Raw genomic sequence first — 19,717 nt, 5'->3', positions numbered from 1 at the left:
ATCACACAACAAACATCATCACACACAAGATCACACTTTTCTGGACAGTCTGGCAAAAGAAGGGGTCAAAACAGAGCTATGGTTAACAAGCTATGATTTTCTTAAGATTAAAATAGGACTAAAAAGATTAACCGTAGATTAAATTATGTATCAAGGAATTTTCTAGGATTTTTCCAAAACCATCTATGATTTTCTAGGATTTTTCTAGATTTTTCTAGCATTTATTTGATTTATAAAACTATTTGAAACTATTAAACATATTTAAATAAAGCTAATAAGAATTATTAAACATTTTCAAAAATTAATTTCCTAATTATTATTATTATTGGAATTATTTTTACGCTAGATATTTATTTATTACGTAATATATACTAATTATGATGTCAGCACAGTAATTAAAACAATTAAAAAGAAAAGAAAAGCTGACTAGCTGGCTGACTCGGCGCTTCGTGCTGAGGTGACACGACACATTAGCAAAGTAGCTGACGTGGCTTGCTTACTCGGCAGATGATGTGGCAAAAGGCTAGTTGGGTTTATGATTCCATGTGGTGACAAAGGATTGGCTCACGAAAGAGTACACAAGGACCTAATCTACGTTGTTGGTTTCGGAACGGATGGCTCAGTGGGCTTCCAAGGTGGCATGTCACCGACGAGCGGTGTCACCGACGAGCGGTGCAAAGCTCGTCGTCGTGCTCTAAACGCTCTGACGAGCAGCGGAAAACGACCACGTGCTCACCGCGGACATGACTGTGCTATGGGATATCATCGGCGGTGCATGGTTGAGGCTAGCTACGGCGAACAGTGGCTTGAAGCTTAGGCTCTCATCGAAATAGGGCTTCGGCCGATGATTTCACCTCGATTTGATGGGCAAAGTTGTGGGATGCTCTAAGGAGGGCATAGGTTGGCATATTTATATACAGGAGGCTCTCTTATCTCCAAATCGAATCGGATTTGAAAAGGGCAACGACAATGGCTTGAACTCGAATCCGGCGGTTCAAATGTGCTCGGGCTTCTATGTCTTAGGCAAAAGCTCATGTATAACTCGGGATTCTTCCTTGTTTAATGTTTGGCTTATCTCTAACTCCATTTCACGAATTTGATTGAGATTTCATGCGGCCGGTGGACTCCCTTGCGCATTTTTCACGGATTTGGCTCGGGCTTTGGTAAAACTAGCATGGGCTTGAGCTTCTATATGCTTCAGAGAATCCGTTTTGGCAACGGGTTGTTGAACTCTGGCTCGAACACAATGACGGCGGTGCATGCGGTGACCGGCTGATGCTGCTGTGGTGCTGAGCAAAGAACAGAGGGGAGAAGAGAGGAGATGGTATCGGGCTGGCTTGGTTGGACCAGTTGGTGGGCCGAAGAGAGAAAGAGAGAAAGAGATGGGCTTCGGCATGTTCTAATCTAAAAACATTACTTTTTCTATTCTATTTTTCCTCATGTATATACACATATATATTTATACATACAATGTATATACCATATATATATATATATATATATATATATAGGGCGCTGCTATTCTTAGCGCAGCGCTAAAAATAGCTATTTAACACCCCGAGCCACCTCACCAACCAGCCCTGAACCAACCAGTCCAAACCACCCCACCAACCAGGCTCCCAACCTGCAACCGTAATTTTACGGTTGCGGAAAATAATTTTACGGTTACGAATAATATATTTTTACGGTTACGAACAATGTGTTTTACGGTTGCAACCATAAAATATTGTTTAGTGATTGTCGATTGCCTCCATTCCACGATAGTAAATTTCACATATTGCAAACCGTAAAAATAGCATTCCTTCAACCGTAAAAAGGAAAATGCTTGGTCTTCGTAACCGTAAATTAGGTTTTAGCAACTGTAACACACGTTATTTCCCCCCAGGCCGCTAACTTCTTGATCTCTTCTCATACACCAGACTGATTGGGATTAACGATATTAATTACCCAATTTTACCCCTAATATGCATGCATACACTTTCTTCATGATCATAGCTAGTGATTCACCATTACAGCAACGTTGCAGAAAGAAAAGGCATGATTTTCAACACAAGATTTGGCGCGCGGTGCAGGACAGGATGCCTAGTTCCACATCCACTAGCTGATCTGGCCGTTGTCATCGTCCGCGTGGTGGTGGGCCTGGCTGGCGAAGAGGGCGGTAGCGGCGGCGGGGTCGTCGGCGTAGTAGCTGCAGCCCTCGTCGCTGCAAGCGCCGTCGTCCTCCCCTAACTGGAATTCCCTCGTGCCGTGGTCTAAGGGACTCATCGCGCAGTCGTGGAACTGGTCGTCGCTGCCGGGGAAGTACGACTCCACGCTGCTGTCGATGGCGGCAGCGAGACGGCCGCCGGCGCGGAGCAGCGCGTCCGCATCAACCACCGCGCTCCCGCTGCTGCCCGTGCTCAGCCTGTCCTCGGACTTCACCTGCTGCGCCTCTAACGCCGCGTCCGCCGCAGGCTGTTCATCGGCGTCGGCGGCCAGAGAGGCCTTCGCGTCCGCCAGCAACTCCGTGGCGTTAACGGCCGCGCCAGCGCCGCCCTCTGCCGCCTCCTCCTCTTGCAGCTTCTCGGTCAACGACACCACCTTAAATAATTACCACAGCACAGATCGTCGACTCATCCATCAGTGACGTTCGAGACCATGGAAGAAAGCACGGTGCTAAGAGCGAGAGGAGTAGGAGGTTACCTGCGAGCGGAGGCACGGCAGTAGTCCCTGCCGTCGGCATCCATCGTCACCCACCGCCGCCGCCGATCTAGATCTAGATCTGAGCATAGGGTATGAGAGAGAGTTGGGTAGGAGAGAGAAGTGGAATGGAAACTGGAATGAAATAGGAGGAAAGAGGGGGTGATTTCGTTTTTAAATTCACGGAGGTCGAGATTTTACGGTGCGAGAAGCGTCTATGTGTTTTTTACGGTTGCGGTTTATGACAACGTTAATCGGTAAAAAAATGAATCTATATACGGTTACAATAACTAATGCATTACGGTTGCAATAACAAAGAATAACGGTTGCATGCTAACAAAGAATAACTGTTACAATAAGTAATGCATTACGGTTGCAATAACAAAGAATAATGGTTGCAATAACAAAGAATAACGGTTACAATAACTAAGAATAGTTATTTAGCGACCAGTCCTTCCCGTGGCCCGATCAACCCGTGACCGTAAAAAAATATTGTCCGCAACCGTAGAATTGTTGTTCGCAACCGTAAAACACAGTGTTCGTAACCGTAAAAATACATTGTTCGCAACCGTAAAATTATTGTCCGCAATCGTAAAATTACGGTTGCGGGCTGGGTGCCTGGTTGGTGGGGTGGTTTGGGCTGGTTGGTTCGGGCCTGGTTGGTGTGGTAGGGCGGTGCGGCCGGGGTGTTAAATAGCTATTTTTAGCGCAGGGAGAAGAATAGACAATACATATATATATTATACTAGCTCACAAAATCAAGCAATCAAATATATATACATAATTACACTTAGGATTATATAGTTTTGCAGATCCATTAATTTCTTTTTGGATAAAGTTTTTAGTTTTCTTGGTTTTAAGAATTTGGGTTGCTACAGAAAGTGTTCATAAGATGTGTTACAAAAAGCATCAAATATTCCCTAAAAAAATCGTATTTTTCCTTCCTATAATCCCTCTCTAATTCTCTCTCTCTTGAGTTGGGCTCTAAACTTGCTCGGGATAAAAAACTAGAGCCCCAACCTCACTATTTATAGTTCAGGGCGGCCTGGCCTGAAACCTACTCGGTTTTGGGCAAAACCGACCTGGACTCGGCCTCAAAAACTGACGGGCTCTTTCTCGTGCATTAGACCACGTGTACTGTGCATTTTGAGCCACCTCCCGTGTCTGACCGTTCACCTGGGACATATGATGCACAGGCCCATCGCGTGAGTCTTTATGTAGTCTCATGGTACGATCTATCTTTACTATATCATAGTTCGTATATATATCTTTCGTGTATAATCATTTTCAATATATCATTCCCTAACACGAACATTCTGTATGACCTCCTAACCGTCTTGAGTTCTGTTTCTCTTTGATCCTAGTTCGAGTCTCTATCACTGACTAAGTTTGTCCTTAGGACATATTTTCACATAAACAAAATCAACAACCAATTTTAAACATAAGTTTTTCTAAACGTGACTCATATCAATCCACATAATACATAACAACATATGAACATCGTCATTATGCTAAACATTTTGCTCTTACCAATTTCTGTACAAAGTCCCATGTTTCATCACACATGATCTCACACTCACTCAACTCCACTGTAAAAGTTACTACACCGAAAAGAACTCAAGAGACAGACATATATCACTCGTCCCCGAGCAGCAGCGACTTGACGATGACGTCCGCCATCCCGTCGGCCATGGGGAAGAGGTGCCCCGCCGTGGGCAGCTCGTGGTACCGCACCCACGGCAGCCTCTCGCTGATGTACCGGGACAAGCCGACGGGCACGATGAGGTCCTTGGCGCCGTGCCACAGGTGCACCTTCGCCTCGCCGCCCGGGAACGGGTTCTCCATCTCCAGTGGACTCCAGCTCCACTTGCCGAACCCGACCATCATGTCGCGGTGCAGGCTCTCGTGCTCCCCCTGCTGCCTCGCTTGGTGCTGCACGTCGCAAAAAGCGAGAGCAAGAACCAGTTGAACAACACGTCATCGATCAAGTTTGATAAATCGCGACTGCATTCCACTATTTAAAAGTTGAAATGCTTACGGCGTAGGTTCTGTAGGCAAGCTTGGGGATGACGGCCATGTCCTCCCGGGAGAGGATTGCGGGATTGAAGGTGATGATGCTGGAGGCCGGGAAGAACTTCTGGGTGTTCCACCAGTATGTGAGCCAGGGGGCGTGGTGCACCACGCGGACGGCCCACTGGTCCTGCGGGATCTGCACGTACCAGGCGTCTCCGGACACGTTCGCGGGGTACCCGGACCACCAGTAGTTGCCCACAGGGCCCAGGATGGCTACGCCAGAAAGCCTGCAGGTTTCACGATGCAGCCCATGATCAGATACAATCATGATCGAAACTGTACATTTTCAGTGCAAATTTACGGCCTAATGAATGGCCTCACACTGCAACAGATCAGATGCTGTCGTTCTGAAATGTATTGCAGGCGGTTCAGAAATTGGTGGATATGTGTACCTGTGAGGGATGTACTTGAGGCAGCTCCACATGATCTCGCCGCCCATGGAGAACCCAGTGAGGTAGAATTTTGGGCCGAGCTGCAGACCGTCGGCGAGCTCCTCGATGTCGAACACGATGCTTTTCTCCGTCCTACCCGGGTGCGGGTCGCTCTCTCCATATCCAGGCCGGTCGAAGGAGAGCAGGTAGATCCCCAGCTCTTGTGCCAGGTCCTGTACTTACAGTTTCCTGTTCAGTACTCGAAACAACAGCTACCTGATAAAATTGTTCAGTCTGACAGATAATATCTAAGCTAGGTGTTCAGACATACGGGTGAGACTTGGAGCACGTCGTATCTGCAGGAATCGTATCCATGTACGAAGATGATCTTGTACTTCGCCTGTTCCTTTGGGACGCCGGATTCATGGTAGGCCAGGTGCCTCCCGTCCTTGAGCTTGATCCTCGCCGACGTGACCGGAGGGCCGCCCGGTGTTCCAGGGATCTTCGGCGGCGGAGCCTGAAGCTGCCGGTACAACAGCGCCAACAATAACACGAACGCGAGGCGCGGGAGCCTTTTGGCAATGCCTGCGAGACAAAAATAAAATTATCGCGCTACATTTTCGAATTCTTAAAAATATACGAATAGCATTTTAATCTTTGGCAATTCAATCCTTGTGTCCATTTTGCAATGGATCGGTGTAGTTACGGGATTGTTAATGTTGAACTTTGGTATATGCTGTTCGATCCTCATGTGCGCACATGCGTGCTGGAAAAATGCTATGCTTGTGTCAAATAAGACAGATCAGAAATTAGCCATCCAAGAAACAACTATATAGGTTTAGTATACCATTAGGATATGGTTGGTTATCTGTATATATTCCAGCGAGACTCGTGGGACATAGGTACTGTTTGATTATCTATATGTGTTTTAAGCTGGTTTACGAGATGCAAAATGGGCTTTTTCAGCCTGGCTGAGTGGAAACTAAAATTGGCTATTTCTTCAGAGTCAGGCTCGCGGAATGCACAATATGCGGTCAGCTAACGATGGTATTAGCATATGATCAGTGAGTATTAACTCATATTAGTATATTTTAAATTGGATTAGACTTAATATGATAAATTAAGTACTATAAAGTATATTTATGTAAAATAAACATTGTATTAACACTTATCTTTTATTTTAATCTGATACAATATATACTCATACAGAAAAGCAAATATAATCTCTTTCCAATCAAATTAAATACATACAAAATAGTACTGCATGTACACAGTCTAACTCAATAATACAACTCAAGCTAGGGCAATAAAGACAACCTAACAAATCCTAATTTCTACCATTTCTCTATAGGAGAAGCGGATCTAAACGTAAAAATGAGAAATTGTTCGGTTAGACGTGGCATGTGTGTCACCCTAAACGCAGCCTACAAGAGATAAATTTTAAACTGCGGACTTGGACGGTTGTAGCAGCCATCCGTATGGGCTAACTTACAATGGTCAAGTCTCATTCTAACATTACAGTACACTGTGACTACGACAACAATGCATTAGAATAAATCTTCTAGAAACAACAATTCTTTGTTCGAACAATTAAGTAATTGGTGCGGAAGGCATTTAACTTCCAGATTCGAATATGTTAAAACGTACTTTAGAGTCCTAAAGAAAATATTGAGAAGTTGGAGTTTTATACGCCTCTGTTTTTCAACTCGTTGACGTACCCTTTGGACAAAGCGCACGAACGTAACAAGGAAAATTGTGTGTTTTGGATCAAACATGTCCAGTGCACCCTTTGATAATATCTCCAACGCAGATAATGAGCCGACGATGGCTCTAGTTATCTTAGTCGTCTTTTCACCATCTTCACCGCCGGAAAACGACCGGAACAGGATGCAGATTACAACGGGGATGAACAATTGAACATTAATTACTGCAAGCACAGTTGGAGCGCATGGTAAGCGAGTCAGTTTCGAGGCCTCGAATCAGCATGACACAATGGTGCAAAAGTCCAACTTCTCCTTGGAATAACGACACCCACGGAGAGACAGCATCGAGGTTAACGCCCGAGCCCACAAGAAGCAAAGAGGCATTGTTGGTAATAAGTAGGGTGTAATCAGCTAGGGATATATATAGTTTATTATGTATCTTATTTTATATTTTTAAGTGCATTGTACAAAATTATAATTATCGTGTTATTTATAATATAAAACTATAAATATTGTATCTAATAACATAACACTAAAAAAATATTGTGTATTAATTTTATATAAAATCTGATTTTAATTAGATTCATTTAAAAAATGATCTTATACTTCTTTAAAAATCCTACAACTTTTTATATATGTTTCATAATTCATATTCAACCCATTTTAATTATATTAATAAAAAAAACTGTGTATAATTTAAACTAAAATTCTCTAAATAGGCTACTTTTATAACCCCTAATAATTGTTAGGGTCTCAAATAAAATTCAAAAAATAGGAAACAATTTACTAATATTCTTCTTATATAATATACTAATTTCTAAAACTATTTTTAGCTCTATTTTATATGGTGAAAAAGTGAGCTCCTTTGTAAATATATAAATGGAGCATATAAATGGAGCATTATTACAAAAGAACTCACTTTTCGCCATATAACCTAAGGCTGAAAATACTTTTAGAACTTAGTCCATCATATAAGAAGAAGATTAGTGATTTTTCCTATATTTTCAGGATTTTATTTGAGACCCTAACAATTGTTAGGAATTATAAAAGTAGCATTTTTAGAGAATTTTAGTTTAAATTCTACATAAACTTTTTAGGTGAGTTCAATTAAAATGGGTTGCACATGGATTACAGAACACTTAAAAGTTCTAGGATTTGTGGAGAAACATAATACTATTTTTTGAGTGAATCTAATTAAAAAATTAGATTTTATGTGAAATTAGTGCACAATATTTGTAGTTTTATGTTACTATTTATAATACTTGTAGTTTTGTTTTAGAAATGACACAATACTTATAGTTTTGTACAATTCATTCTATATTTTTTTTATTAGAGTTGAAATCGGATACGGGTCATGCTGAATAATTATTTCTCTATCTTGTATTATATCTTACATTTTTTTTCTCAAAGTTAGAGTTGGAGCGAATAGTTCCGTAAGCTTTCGTTTAGTTGGATAGAATGAAATTTTTCACTTCATTTACATCACCACATATTAATTAAACAGTATATGGTGCAATCAAAGTGAGCATAGAGAGAATCATCACTGAGATGTGAAAATAAAAGTATTCAGTATTATCTGTTTATGAATGTCTGATGATTTACTTATATATTATAATATTTTTAAGTGAAATCATAATAGTTTTCTGGTAACATCTAATTTTGGATACTTCCGACGGATATCAATAATCATGTTTTTTATCTTTTTTTGTTAGATTCGGAGTCAGATACAAATAGTATCGAATAATATCATATAGCTATTATTATATCTTATATTTATTTTACTGACCTTCGGGTGAGAAATATTCGTCCCTTTTTAGCCCTAGTAATGAGCGTAGAGCTTGGGGTTGTTTGACACCCGCGTGCACTGCAGACAACGATCTCGACCCGAGGCCGGAGGAGACACCCGTGACTACGTGAGCATATCCCTCAAATCTTTCGGCTCTAATCTTTGCGCCTAGGAACTGAATCGTCAAGGTGTATGCCACTCGAGAAGTCAGATAGGGTAATGCTGGTATCATATTCGTATCAATTTTGTTTTAGATTTGGAGTCGAAGATATTGTATGGATACAGATTCGAATATGATTGTTTCGAAGTTACAGTTGGAAACGGAGCAGAGTCAAACCAAAAACGAGCTAAAATAGTCGAATATTACACGATATATTTCATATTAAATCTCCTAGTTTATCTGGCCCCTGCGTCGACAACCACCTCAAGAAGATGATGTTCGAGGTTCACAGGGCAGGAGATGGCCAAGTTCCTTCACGGGAGGAGCAGGTTTCTCATTGGCAGAGGGGGAAGGCCAAGTGCCGTCAGGAAGCAGCAGGAGCTCCTGTGTTTCGACAATTGCGTTTTCTCTTCTTCAAGAGTCAGCTCTTGAGTAGCCATCTAGACATAATGCCAGAGGGTGACAAAATCAACAGAAGTATTATGAAGATATTCGTGTCACAAATTGCAGAAACCCTGGCGTAGTGGCTAGGGTGGGCCTCTTTGCTCGTGAAGTCGCGAGATTAATCTTAATAGGCCCAGTATTGGTCCGGCTGAAGGGCAATAGCCAATGAGCTCAGTAAAATACGGATAATCTAAATCGGAGATTTCTGATAATCTGATCTAAAAATCAGATAATCCGTATCTGTTGAATTATTACAATACCATATCCGTATCCATATCCACACTCACATGAATAACAAAAAGGCTTACCATATCCATATTACTACTTATATTCGCACATATCGGATCAAAAACTATATGTTCCATTTACGCCCCCACTTGCAGATTCACATAAAAAAACAAGTATCAAGAGCAACCAGAACAACAAGAGAAGGGAAAGAAAGAACCGATGGTCGTGAGAGGAGGATTATGGCGCAATACAGTCAATAAACTTGAATGAGCTATTTTAATGTGGTATGAACCAATCCTAACCAGTGGATGTGAAATCTTAATTTTCGTGGGTAAGAGCATGATGTGCATATATGATGGTGAATATACAGTGATGGATTTAGAACCACTAAATAAGAAGTTTTCTATTTTTCTATTTTTCTCTTCTTCTTATTCTTCCACGTCCAAAAATAGGAGGGGCTTTAGAGAGCTCATAAGTACGTACGGGGTAGGGGCTTGAGCCACATCCACCCTCATGGTGGATCCGCCGCTGTGTGTATATGCGTGTGATCCTTATAATAATAGAATTTATTTTTTGCTGTCAAAATAGCAAACACCCGATCCGTGTTACTCAAGAAGAACATCAAATAGAGTAGGATTACTTGCAACCAACAAACCCCTTCATTGTGGTGCACAGTGCGCTGATGCCAAACAAAAACACGCGAGACTAGAGAGAGAGAGAGAGAGGCGAACGTACCAGAGTCGGAGGCCTTGGGCGCCGGCGCCTTGCCGCCGTTGGTGGTGCGGGATGGCTTCGTGCCCGAATCAACAGCCATGGTCTCGGATGAGACGGACGCGAACGGCCGGCGAGACGGGACGCAGCAAACTAAAACGGCCGCTTCGGAAGTGGTGGGGGCGGGCAGCCTTGGATGCAGCAGGAGAGGCTAGGTGCCTGCCGTTATATAGCTAAGCCTGCCCTCGGCTGCGGGGACCGCCCCCTTTGTCGCGTTGTACAGTTTTTCCCCCAGCCCTTTTACCACGGCGGACGAAAGCAACGCGCGCCCGCAGCAGGTCGTACAGGCGCAACACGAGCGCAAGCGCGCACGCGACCAACCCGACCTAGTCGTCTCGTCCCGGGACCGGCTGCCTGCGTGCGTGACGGGCGCGGGTTGCGACCGGGTCCAAGTAAAAAAGGCCCCCGAACGCACGCGCTACGCCGGCGACTTGCTGGCGTGGAACCGGTGACGATGAAAACAAACTTGTGTCACGACACGCACATGGGAGGCACGGAATACGGTGGGTGATGCGTCCAAGGGTTGAGCCTCGCCCTCGTGTGCCAGCAGCTTGCGACAGGTCCCCGGCGGCCCGGCCGGTGAGCGGTGCGTGCTAGAGTAGTAATGGACCGATGACCTACCTGACAGTGCGGCAAACTGGGGCCTTTCATCGAGGTCGTCTTATGCGGCGAAGGATCGAGGAGAGAGTCCGCACGAGCGCGAATTCGTTCAGTAGCTCTCTCTTAAAGGCTAGCTGGCAGTGTTTGGTTAGCAGGTGAAACTTCAAAAACTTGCACCTAGTTTCAGACGGAGAACTCAATGTCGTGCTGGTTGGAAGAAAGAGGTGAGTCTCTACGGTGATTTTTACCGTCGGAAGGAGAAATGCAACAGGTTAGGTGCCTTCCTGATCTGAAGATTGGAACGTCTGTGCACACGTTGCCGGATAACGTCGATAAGGATGGATGGGTCCGCCAAAATCTTCATCGAATGCGACCACTCGATGAACGCTATGCTACGGCGCACTGAAAGAGAGACCGAAGGTGCAGGAACAGGAGAGTAAAAGATCGTGCACCAGCAAAGCTCAAACTTTTGCAATATATTATTATTTTTTGGCGGGAGATGGAGATGCAGAAGTTCCTGTCATAAAATTAGTGGTCAATGAAATGTACATCTAGTCCTCCTGAGGTAAAATACAGTCTAAATACTGCAAACTTACAAAACCAAAAACATATATAGTAACACGGTGAAATAGTTTTGGAGATGGTTTGGTTATAGTAGCGGAGAAAATACACTAGCTATGCAAATGCATGAAAATCAAGTGTAGAATTTTTTCAAAACTTCTCATAAATTTACTTTTGACGAATGAATGGTACATGTACGACCTTTTTTTCCTCAAAAAACTACAGTACGTGTGAGGCCGACATCAATCTATTAAGGCCATACGGCGGCTAATACAATGCAGTTTCGGAGGAAAAGAAACGAAAAGAAAAGGGTGTTGGAACTTCAACCAAAGCCTATTACAAAAATCTACAGCCCATTCCTTGTCAACGCTGTGGCGGTCGGCAACTCCACAATACGATATCATTTCAGCTATGTTGGATAGTGGCAATTTGGACAGTTAAAGAAAAAAAAGCAACGGAGCATTTCAAAACAATGACACAAGCACAACAATAAAGTCGTGAACGTGACAGTATGATATTTCTGATTTCAAGCGTTCTGAAATCAGTTTTGACATAAAAGCATGAAAGCTAATAGGATAAATTTCTTGTATGCCACTGAAATTATACCTTATGCCTATCCCTCTGATTCAAAATATATGTTGTTTTAGGATTCCCGAGGCTCAATTTTTTTTTAACTTAATGGGAATAGTATGCAAGGATGTTCATGAGAACTTTATGATAAGGTAAATCTGTTCCTAAGTACTTCAAATTATGATCGATGATGGGAATAGTATGCTACCTAATGGATGCACTTTGCTTATTTTTAGAATTGAATGAAAAGTATTATTGGAGGTCGAGGAACAAGGTGTAAAACTTGCTGATTTGAATGTGTGTTTAATGACACAAGTACTTTTAGATGGAATCATGAGGGAGAAGAGGGAGGTCGATTCCAGTAGGGAAGAATAAGAGAATCAAGTATACATCCCAACAAAATAAACGGTGCAAGATTTAGATAATTCTACAGAGTTATGCTCTTTTGAATGCAGAATGTGTGGGCTATCCAAAACGATGCACAATACTTGCTGATGTGGAGCACGTGGCTTGCAAGGTGCATAAACTATATATCCAGCTGCTGTGGGACTTTCCAAGGACATGGGAGAGCCTTTCTTTTCAGGTTCTACATGGATTCAAGTCGACCCAAATTCGGAAATTAGAGATATGAAGATTTAAAGTCAAGTCTAATTCAACTCAACTAGCCCAATAGACCCTCAATAATAGATCATATTTCCTACATCAGATGTCTGTTTTGGGTGTCTAAGAACTCATTGGAATTTTGTAACATTTCTAACGCATACAGCCTCATTGTTAGATTCATCATGAACCGGTCGTAGTTGTCAAAATAATATATCGGTTGTAACTTAGGTTTTCTATTTTGTTTTTGTTTTCGTATTCTAGTCTAAGTCGGTCCCAACTGTCCTAGGGGCTATATAAACTTATGTACATGACCTTTCACGTTAGATCATATTTATTCTATAGAAAAACTCACATCAATTACTCTTGTTCTTATCTACGGTTTAGCCTCTTACAAACCGAAAACTTGATAGAGAATTGAGAGCTACCATCGATTGTTCCGGTTTCGCTGGGAATTGAGGGAACAATTCATCCAATCCTGTGTAGTCAAGTGGATTTATCCATTATAGCATGTGGTTCTACAAATTTAAGGTGAAAGAGTGTTGCACAGGTAGCGTGTTGTTCATCTATTTTGTTGGGTTTCACGGTGTATCCAGATTCTATGTTGAGAAGTTCGGCGCCCCATATCATTTTGTCAACTGTGCAAGAAACAGATAATCTAGAATTATTCGGCACATTTTTCCTTGTTTTATCACGGAGTTTCAATGCTTCAATTCCATCATCAGTGTGTATGATTGATATTCTATTCCCTGAAGATTTTCTCAAAATGAAGAAAAAAGGACAACAGAATGAAAGTCAGCTTATTGGAAGTGTCATGTGTGCCATTGGGATGACATTGATTGGTTTGATGGATGATACACTAATGTGTGGTCAACGGATAATGAAAATAACCTTGCAAACTCAAACAAAAATAAACGGAAGTTCCCATCATGTGTGACTGCATGTTCTATGATAAGTCAAAAAATAGCAAATTAAAACAAGTGGGACAGAGATAGAATTGTATATGGCATTGTCTCCAACTGTTGCTACGCCCTGCACATATGAGGTTACACATATGAAAGGGAGTCAATTTCTTGTATGTCATTGGAACCTATACTTTTCTCTTATGTGCCATCCAAAATTTACGCTTTCCTTCTCTTCCGATCTGGATCAAATCTGTACCCTTCCTATGCCACTTTCGTCAATTGGATGTTATCCTGCTTTGAAGTCATGGCTGAAAAGATGTTTATGCCCCTATTGGAAGAACCAAATTTTGGCTAGTTCCCTTTTCTGCCATTGCACTCGGAGAAATACATACATACATACATGAATATGGATAAATAAGTACTCTAGGACATATATCCGTGAGACAAATTAATAACAAATTGAACTTTGAATCACCACACACGTACATGAATATGGATGAATACACACATACATTTTGATATCATTGGTTCAAAGAGACCAAGCAAAAGCAAAATAATAGGGTTTAGGGTAGCATTATTTGTCCATGGAATTCTCAACTTCTTTACAGGGTCCAAGCAAAATAACCACATTTTCCCACCATCAGTTCACACAGACTCACTACTGCAGAACAGGTGATCAGTGCCGGTTCAAAAACGTGATCAATATCGGTTTATGAACCGGCACTGATTAATCGGCACTGATAGTCAGTGACTATCAGTGCCGGGTATGGAACCGGCACTGAAAATCACTATCAGTGCCGGTTAGTATTACCAACCGGCACTGATATGAGTGATATCAGTGCCGGTTGTTTGTTACCAACCGACACTGATAGGTCTTTCCCGCCTTTTTTTAAAAACGTAGCGGTTGCCGTCAGTACAGTGCCATTTTCAAATTTTAGATGTTGCCGGAAATAGACACGCATACATATCAAGTTTCATAACAGCATATATACACAACCACATATAAATTTTATTTATAAAAAATCAAGTCTCGTCACAATATATATACACCGCATACTTATCAAGTTTCATTACAATAATCTTATGGAGTTTAAGATTTCTTGTGAACCGATGGGTCTGAACTCTGCCCTTTTCATGAGTTGAAGGTAACGAGAAAGACGATCCAATTTCATGGAACTCGCCGGTTGGATTGATGATTTCGTCATTGATAAACCTGACAAGTTGTTCTTGAAGTGCGTTGATTTCATGAGGCATGAGACGTTCTTTGGACAGCTCGAGGATCTGCAATTTGAAGAATTGAATAAATCAATACATATGATTTTGGCGTATCGAACCTGAAAATTAGTCATCAATGTGTATACCGCCTACCTCAGGATCTTCCGGCAGGATCGAATCCTCTGTGTTGAAGCTGTGCATGAATTCCATTACATAAAAACCACATAAATTATTGTCCGGACCCTGCTTCCTACAAGGAAAGCCATGTCGGACTGTCCATTCTTTCGTGTATGGCCTGTATCTAACGCTCTTCTTGGTGTATCGCGGGTACACTCTGTATGTGTGTGATTATTACCGTAAGTAGACTTAGATTCAATCAAATCAAATATTACAAGAGCAGTAATGAAATGGTCGGTTTTTACCTTTGTAGCAAGTCAATGACGGGTTGGTAGGTTTCTTTCGGATTATCTTGTGAGTCGAAAATAAAGATCTTGCTAATATCTGACTGGATGACAAGAAGGATCCAGTGAAAACTGTACATAGGTCACTATTGGTTAGTTGGTCCTAATTTCTAACGATGTATTGCTCAAAAAGAGTAGAAACACGTACCCCCAGTGGTAGGGTAAAAGTATGTATTTCTTCAATTGTAGCTCCAGAAGACACTTCAATACATAGTCCTCGGTTTTCTTTAGGTCGGTAGATTTCATCATTGTCGGGTTAACAAGATATGGGTCGATAAATCCCACATGCATGAAGCACTCCTTTCTGCATCTTTGTACCTCCATTCTACACAAGGAATAAGTTAAGAGATTCAATACAATGGTACAGAAATGTATATTATGAATTATACATATACGACACTTACAGAGTCCAACAACTCAAGATAGACACGTCGAGGGCATCATACTGGTACAGTCGATACATTTCCTCGAACAATATAAAAATACTGCCGTCCCCGTGGAGGAGATCTTGTTCCTTGACTCTGGCCTCAAAACTTTCCCTACCCTCCTTCGACTCATTCATGTACCACGCATGAAATTTCCGAAGTTGATATGTCAGTTTGGCCCACTCGTCCGGCGCGACCAATAGTTCGCCCAGCTTAAATTGCCATCTCTCAGCTGCTTTGGGTGCCACGGACTCGTTAAAAAATTGCTCTCTTGTCATATTAGCATCCTTAAGGAATCTTTCTAGTGGTTGTTCTTCCCGTACCTGATCAATAGAAGCCTGCCTCAAGGATTTCTTTCCTTTGATACGCTTGTAGTCTGATTGACGCTTAGCCACAGCAGGTTTGCTTAGCGTCAAGAGAAACTTTTTCGTTTCTTCAGTGAGTGGTTTTTTCTTCTCAGGCTCTCGCTTTTTAAAAAATTTCTTGACTTCGGCGTTCACTATCGCTCTGTTTTCCTCTGCAGTTCTTTTCATAAGGCAACTTCTCAGGTGCTGCCACCTTCTTAGACTGAGAGCGTGTTGTCAACTTTGGAGGAGTTGGCAATTTTGGTGGCAGTGTTGCTGACTTCGGAGGAGGAGGAGTCGGCTCACTTGGAGGCACTAGTGCTGACTTCAGAGGGGGAGGTGTTGGCTCCCTTGGTGGCACTGTTGCGGACTTTGGAGGGGGAGGAGTTGACTCTCTTGTTGGCGACTTGCATGGGGGAGGAGTCGTCTGTCTTCTCGGTGACAGTGGCAGTGGCAGCGATAGTGGAGGAGTTGGATCTCTTCCTGGTGACGGTGGCACTGGCGCCGACCGTGGAGGAGTTTGATCTCTTCTGTGTGCTGGGTCCGACTCCGCATCAGATGACTCGTCTGTCTCATCTTCAAAACAATATGTAGCGCTTGTGCCACAAAATGAAGCCACCCATGTTTGATTCGAGCCTCTTGGAACCCGTCTCTCCGGGGTAATCCATGTCAAGCTTACGGTACGGCTTTCGCACGGAGTCCACGTGGACCTTAGCGTATCCCCGTGGTATCAGAAGATCGTTCAAGAGAGCCCCTTCGACGCATTGGTCGACCTGCCCCATAGCCACCGTGATGGTAATGTTCATAGTGGGCACGACAAGCTTGCACACCTTGCTTTCTGTGATGTCATCCACAGGGAAACGGGCTAATTCTTCTTCTCCAAACCCCGCGGACGCGCAGCTGCTCCGACGACCACCAGGGCTCACAACATTTTTTTCGCCTTGCTGCTGCCTGATTCCTTGCTGAAATGATTCTTTGATTTCTCTGATTTTGACGTCTGTCATCTGACGCTCTTGCACAAGTTCTTGTCGCACTACAGCCAGTAGGTCTTCTAGCTCTTCTCTCCTTCTCTTCCGACTCCTATAACTTTCAGCGGATTCTGGGAATCCCTCTTTCCAGGGCACCACACCTTTGCCTCTGGTGCGACCTGGGTGCTCCTTGGTTTCTAGTGCCAAGGTTAACTGGTTGTTCTCCCTATCCGGCCTGAAAGAGCCTTGAGAAGACTGGGTGTGGGCATATGCAATTCTCTGCATCACTTCTTGTTCTCTGTCGCTTTTGAAGTTCAGACTGCCATCTGCCGCCAAGGTCACCCCTCTCGCGTACAGATAGTGCTTCGCCTGTTCAATCCAGGGAGCCGTCTGAGGTGTGGCACCACTGCGGGTTACATGTTCTTCCATCTCATCCCACTCATCGTATTTCCTCATGTACCCACGCGAGCCAGTTCTGTGGGGGTACACGTTCTTCTGGGAGTTGGCTTTGTTGATCTCGCTTAGTCTTTGTGCTTCCTCTGAATGCTTGTGCTCTATGAAATCATTCCAGAATGGTTGAACCGTCGGATAATGGTCCCATTTTGGTGTCCGGCCCACCAAGCCATAATTTCTCCACAGCTTACCCTTGAAATTCTTGAACGCGATGGACATTGTTGATAGGGCACGACTCTTCGCTTTGGCCATGCTGCATCCTTCAAGGAACTCAAACTTTGCCAACAACTTGCCCCACATAAGATCCTTGATATTTTTGGGAACCACCCACACGTCATCCCGTCTGCCTCTCCAAGTTATGTATGTGACTGTGACATGGTCCCTCACCAGACACCCAATTGCTATCTTGTATGGGCCCAGAATAACTTTTGGTCTTGTGGACTCCCCGACTGCATTGACCTCCGCGATGATGAAACGTCCCTCAAACATCCTGCTGGGACCTCGTCCACTCCTCTCTTCTCCAGTCATCTCATCACCACCCGGAGCATCAGCATCAGGGTCGATCTGACCCTCCGGTGCATCACATTCAGCCGTGCCCTGCGCAGCCTCAGCGGCTGTCTCCAACTCAAATTGTTCCATGTTCAAGTACAACCTCGGGCTACCGCCCCATGTCTGGTCCGGCTCCATGTTTGCAGGCTCATCATGTACTGAGGCTGGAGCTGGACTTGAGGGACCTTGTATCGGAGGGGGGACGGGACGGGGCCGTGCACGGCAGTTGGATTTCATACGTGTCATTCCTACATCAACATTTTAGACACAAGAAGCACTTAATTTAGAGATAATCTAAAACCGAATGCTATGCTGGAACATAGAAGAAATGAGGAGAAAGGGACGTAAAATGTAAGGGCATAAGGCATACAGAAATGCAAAAGTACAACATATTGATCAGGTCCATAAGTACAACATACATCAGTTTCAGTTATGCAAGTGTTCATAGCCAGAGGACAGAACACATAAAAATCAGGTCCACACAAGCATTATACATTCAAACTACTCGTCGCTATCGTCACTCGGCAACCACCAGTACTCATCGCCCTCAATGTGGCCAACATCATCGCCCTCAACGTAGTCATAAGGAACCACGTCGTTCGGGTCCACGCTAGAATCCACATCATCGCCCTCAAGGTGGCCAACATCTTGACGGTCCAGCACCTCAGCTGATTGAATGGACAACTTCTGAAGCCTGCTCACTACCTCCTCAATTTAGAGTACAAGCCGGTTCGCATCCATAGAGCACTTGCACGAACAGGGATCGAAGCTTTCGTTAGCCATCTTCCTTAGGTCTACAACTATATCATCGATCTTTTCAATGGTCCACGCCCAACCATGAGTCATTGTTCTACAACCATCCAAAACGGATAGGAAAACACATATGACATACCAATTTATGACAAAGCTATATTCAAAGCTATATATACAAAGCTATATATTCAAATGAAAGGCACATATTAGAATCAATGACAAAGCTATATATACCAAGCTAGTCCAATTATTGGAAAATTGCATGGTTTGAGATAAAAAAAAATGTTGTAATGGTGGCGGCCTTGCAAAATTTTGTACGGCTATTTATATAAGAGTTGGATTCGTAATCAGTCCTTAGTTTGTTAGATTAGGATTGAGGTCTCCAATCTCGTTTGCCTTCCATCTAGCTAGTGTAATGAACTTATTCTGATCTAAAAGATGATACCAAACTTATTTGCTTCCACAAAACCATAGAAGCTCAACAAAATCATAATAGTGACCTAAAGTGCCGTATGCAAACTTTGAGTTATTTTTATGGATCCTTTTTCTCTGGACTTTTTTCTTACGAGCTTCTACGAAGGACTTGGACATTAATTCGTTGTTGAGGGTTGTACGTTATGCAAGGTCAAAAATTAAAGTGATGCTCTGTAGATCTGTCTCTAAATTAAAGTAGAAGCTGTAGTACCTTCACAAGCCACCATTTTGGATGGCTGTGACAACACATGAGGTTGGGATATAGCCTACGCTACGACCAGAAAATTCAGCTTTCACACCCCCCAGGTGAATTATTATCTCTATCCTTTGCTAATTGTCATGTGCAATCAAGAATCTATATAAAGAGGAAGAGGGATTCAGGAGGAGCACAAGTCTCAGTGCTAGCATTGGAGCCGATAGAAAGATGGAGATCAGGATCAGGATCCAGTCCAACTCAATTAGCACACAGGCTGAACTGCATTCTAGAAATTCACAGTTGAACATTTTATATGGGGTTGAGGGGATGGCATTTAGATTTTACCCATTATTCGTGTATACAACTTATGATCATATTACAATCACACCACAAATATGATTTGTCATACCCAACTCTCAAAGAAAACT

At 43.0% G+C, this 19,717-nt stretch overlaps 2 protein-coding genes across 2 annotated transcripts; both read right to left on the bottom strand.

Moving 5' to 3' along the window:
- Positions 1 to 1,526: 1,526 nt before the first annotated feature.
- On the bottom strand, positions 1,527 to 3,399 carry LOC133919028 (homeobox-leucine zipper protein HOX16-like). Its single transcript, XM_062363226.1, has 2 exons — positions 2,683 to 3,399; positions 1,527 to 2,580 (listed from the first exon to the last, which is right to left on the bottom strand). The coding sequence occupies exons 1-2, from the start codon at positions 2,767 to 2,769 to the stop codon at positions 2,098 to 2,100; spliced, it is 570 nt and encodes a 189-aa protein (XP_062219210.1). The 5' UTR covers positions 2,770 to 3,399; the 3' UTR covers positions 1,527 to 2,097.
- A 764-nt stretch (positions 3,400 to 4,163) lies between these two features.
- LOC133919027 (uncharacterized) lies at positions 4,164 to 10,362 on the bottom strand. Its single transcript, XM_062363225.1, has 5 exons — positions 10,180 to 10,362; positions 5,455 to 5,708; positions 5,145 to 5,356; positions 4,718 to 4,979; positions 4,164 to 4,611 (listed from the first exon to the last, which is right to left on the bottom strand). Exons 1-5 carry the CDS (start codon positions 10,256 to 10,258, stop codon positions 4,315 to 4,317), a joined length of 1,104 nt encoding a protein of 367 aa, XP_062219209.1. The 5' UTR covers positions 10,259 to 10,362; the 3' UTR covers positions 4,164 to 4,314.
- Positions 10,363 to 19,717: the final 9,355 nt, after the last annotated feature.

This window comes from Phragmites australis, chromosome 5 (assembly GCF_958298935.1).
Source record: "Phragmites australis chromosome 5, lpPhrAust1.1, whole genome shotgun sequence".
Lineage (NCBI taxonomy): Eukaryota > Viridiplantae > Streptophyta > Magnoliopsida > Poales > Poaceae > Phragmites > Phragmites australis.
Note: the sequence above shows the minus strand (reverse complement) of the source record. Positions and strands in the feature narration are given on the sequence as shown.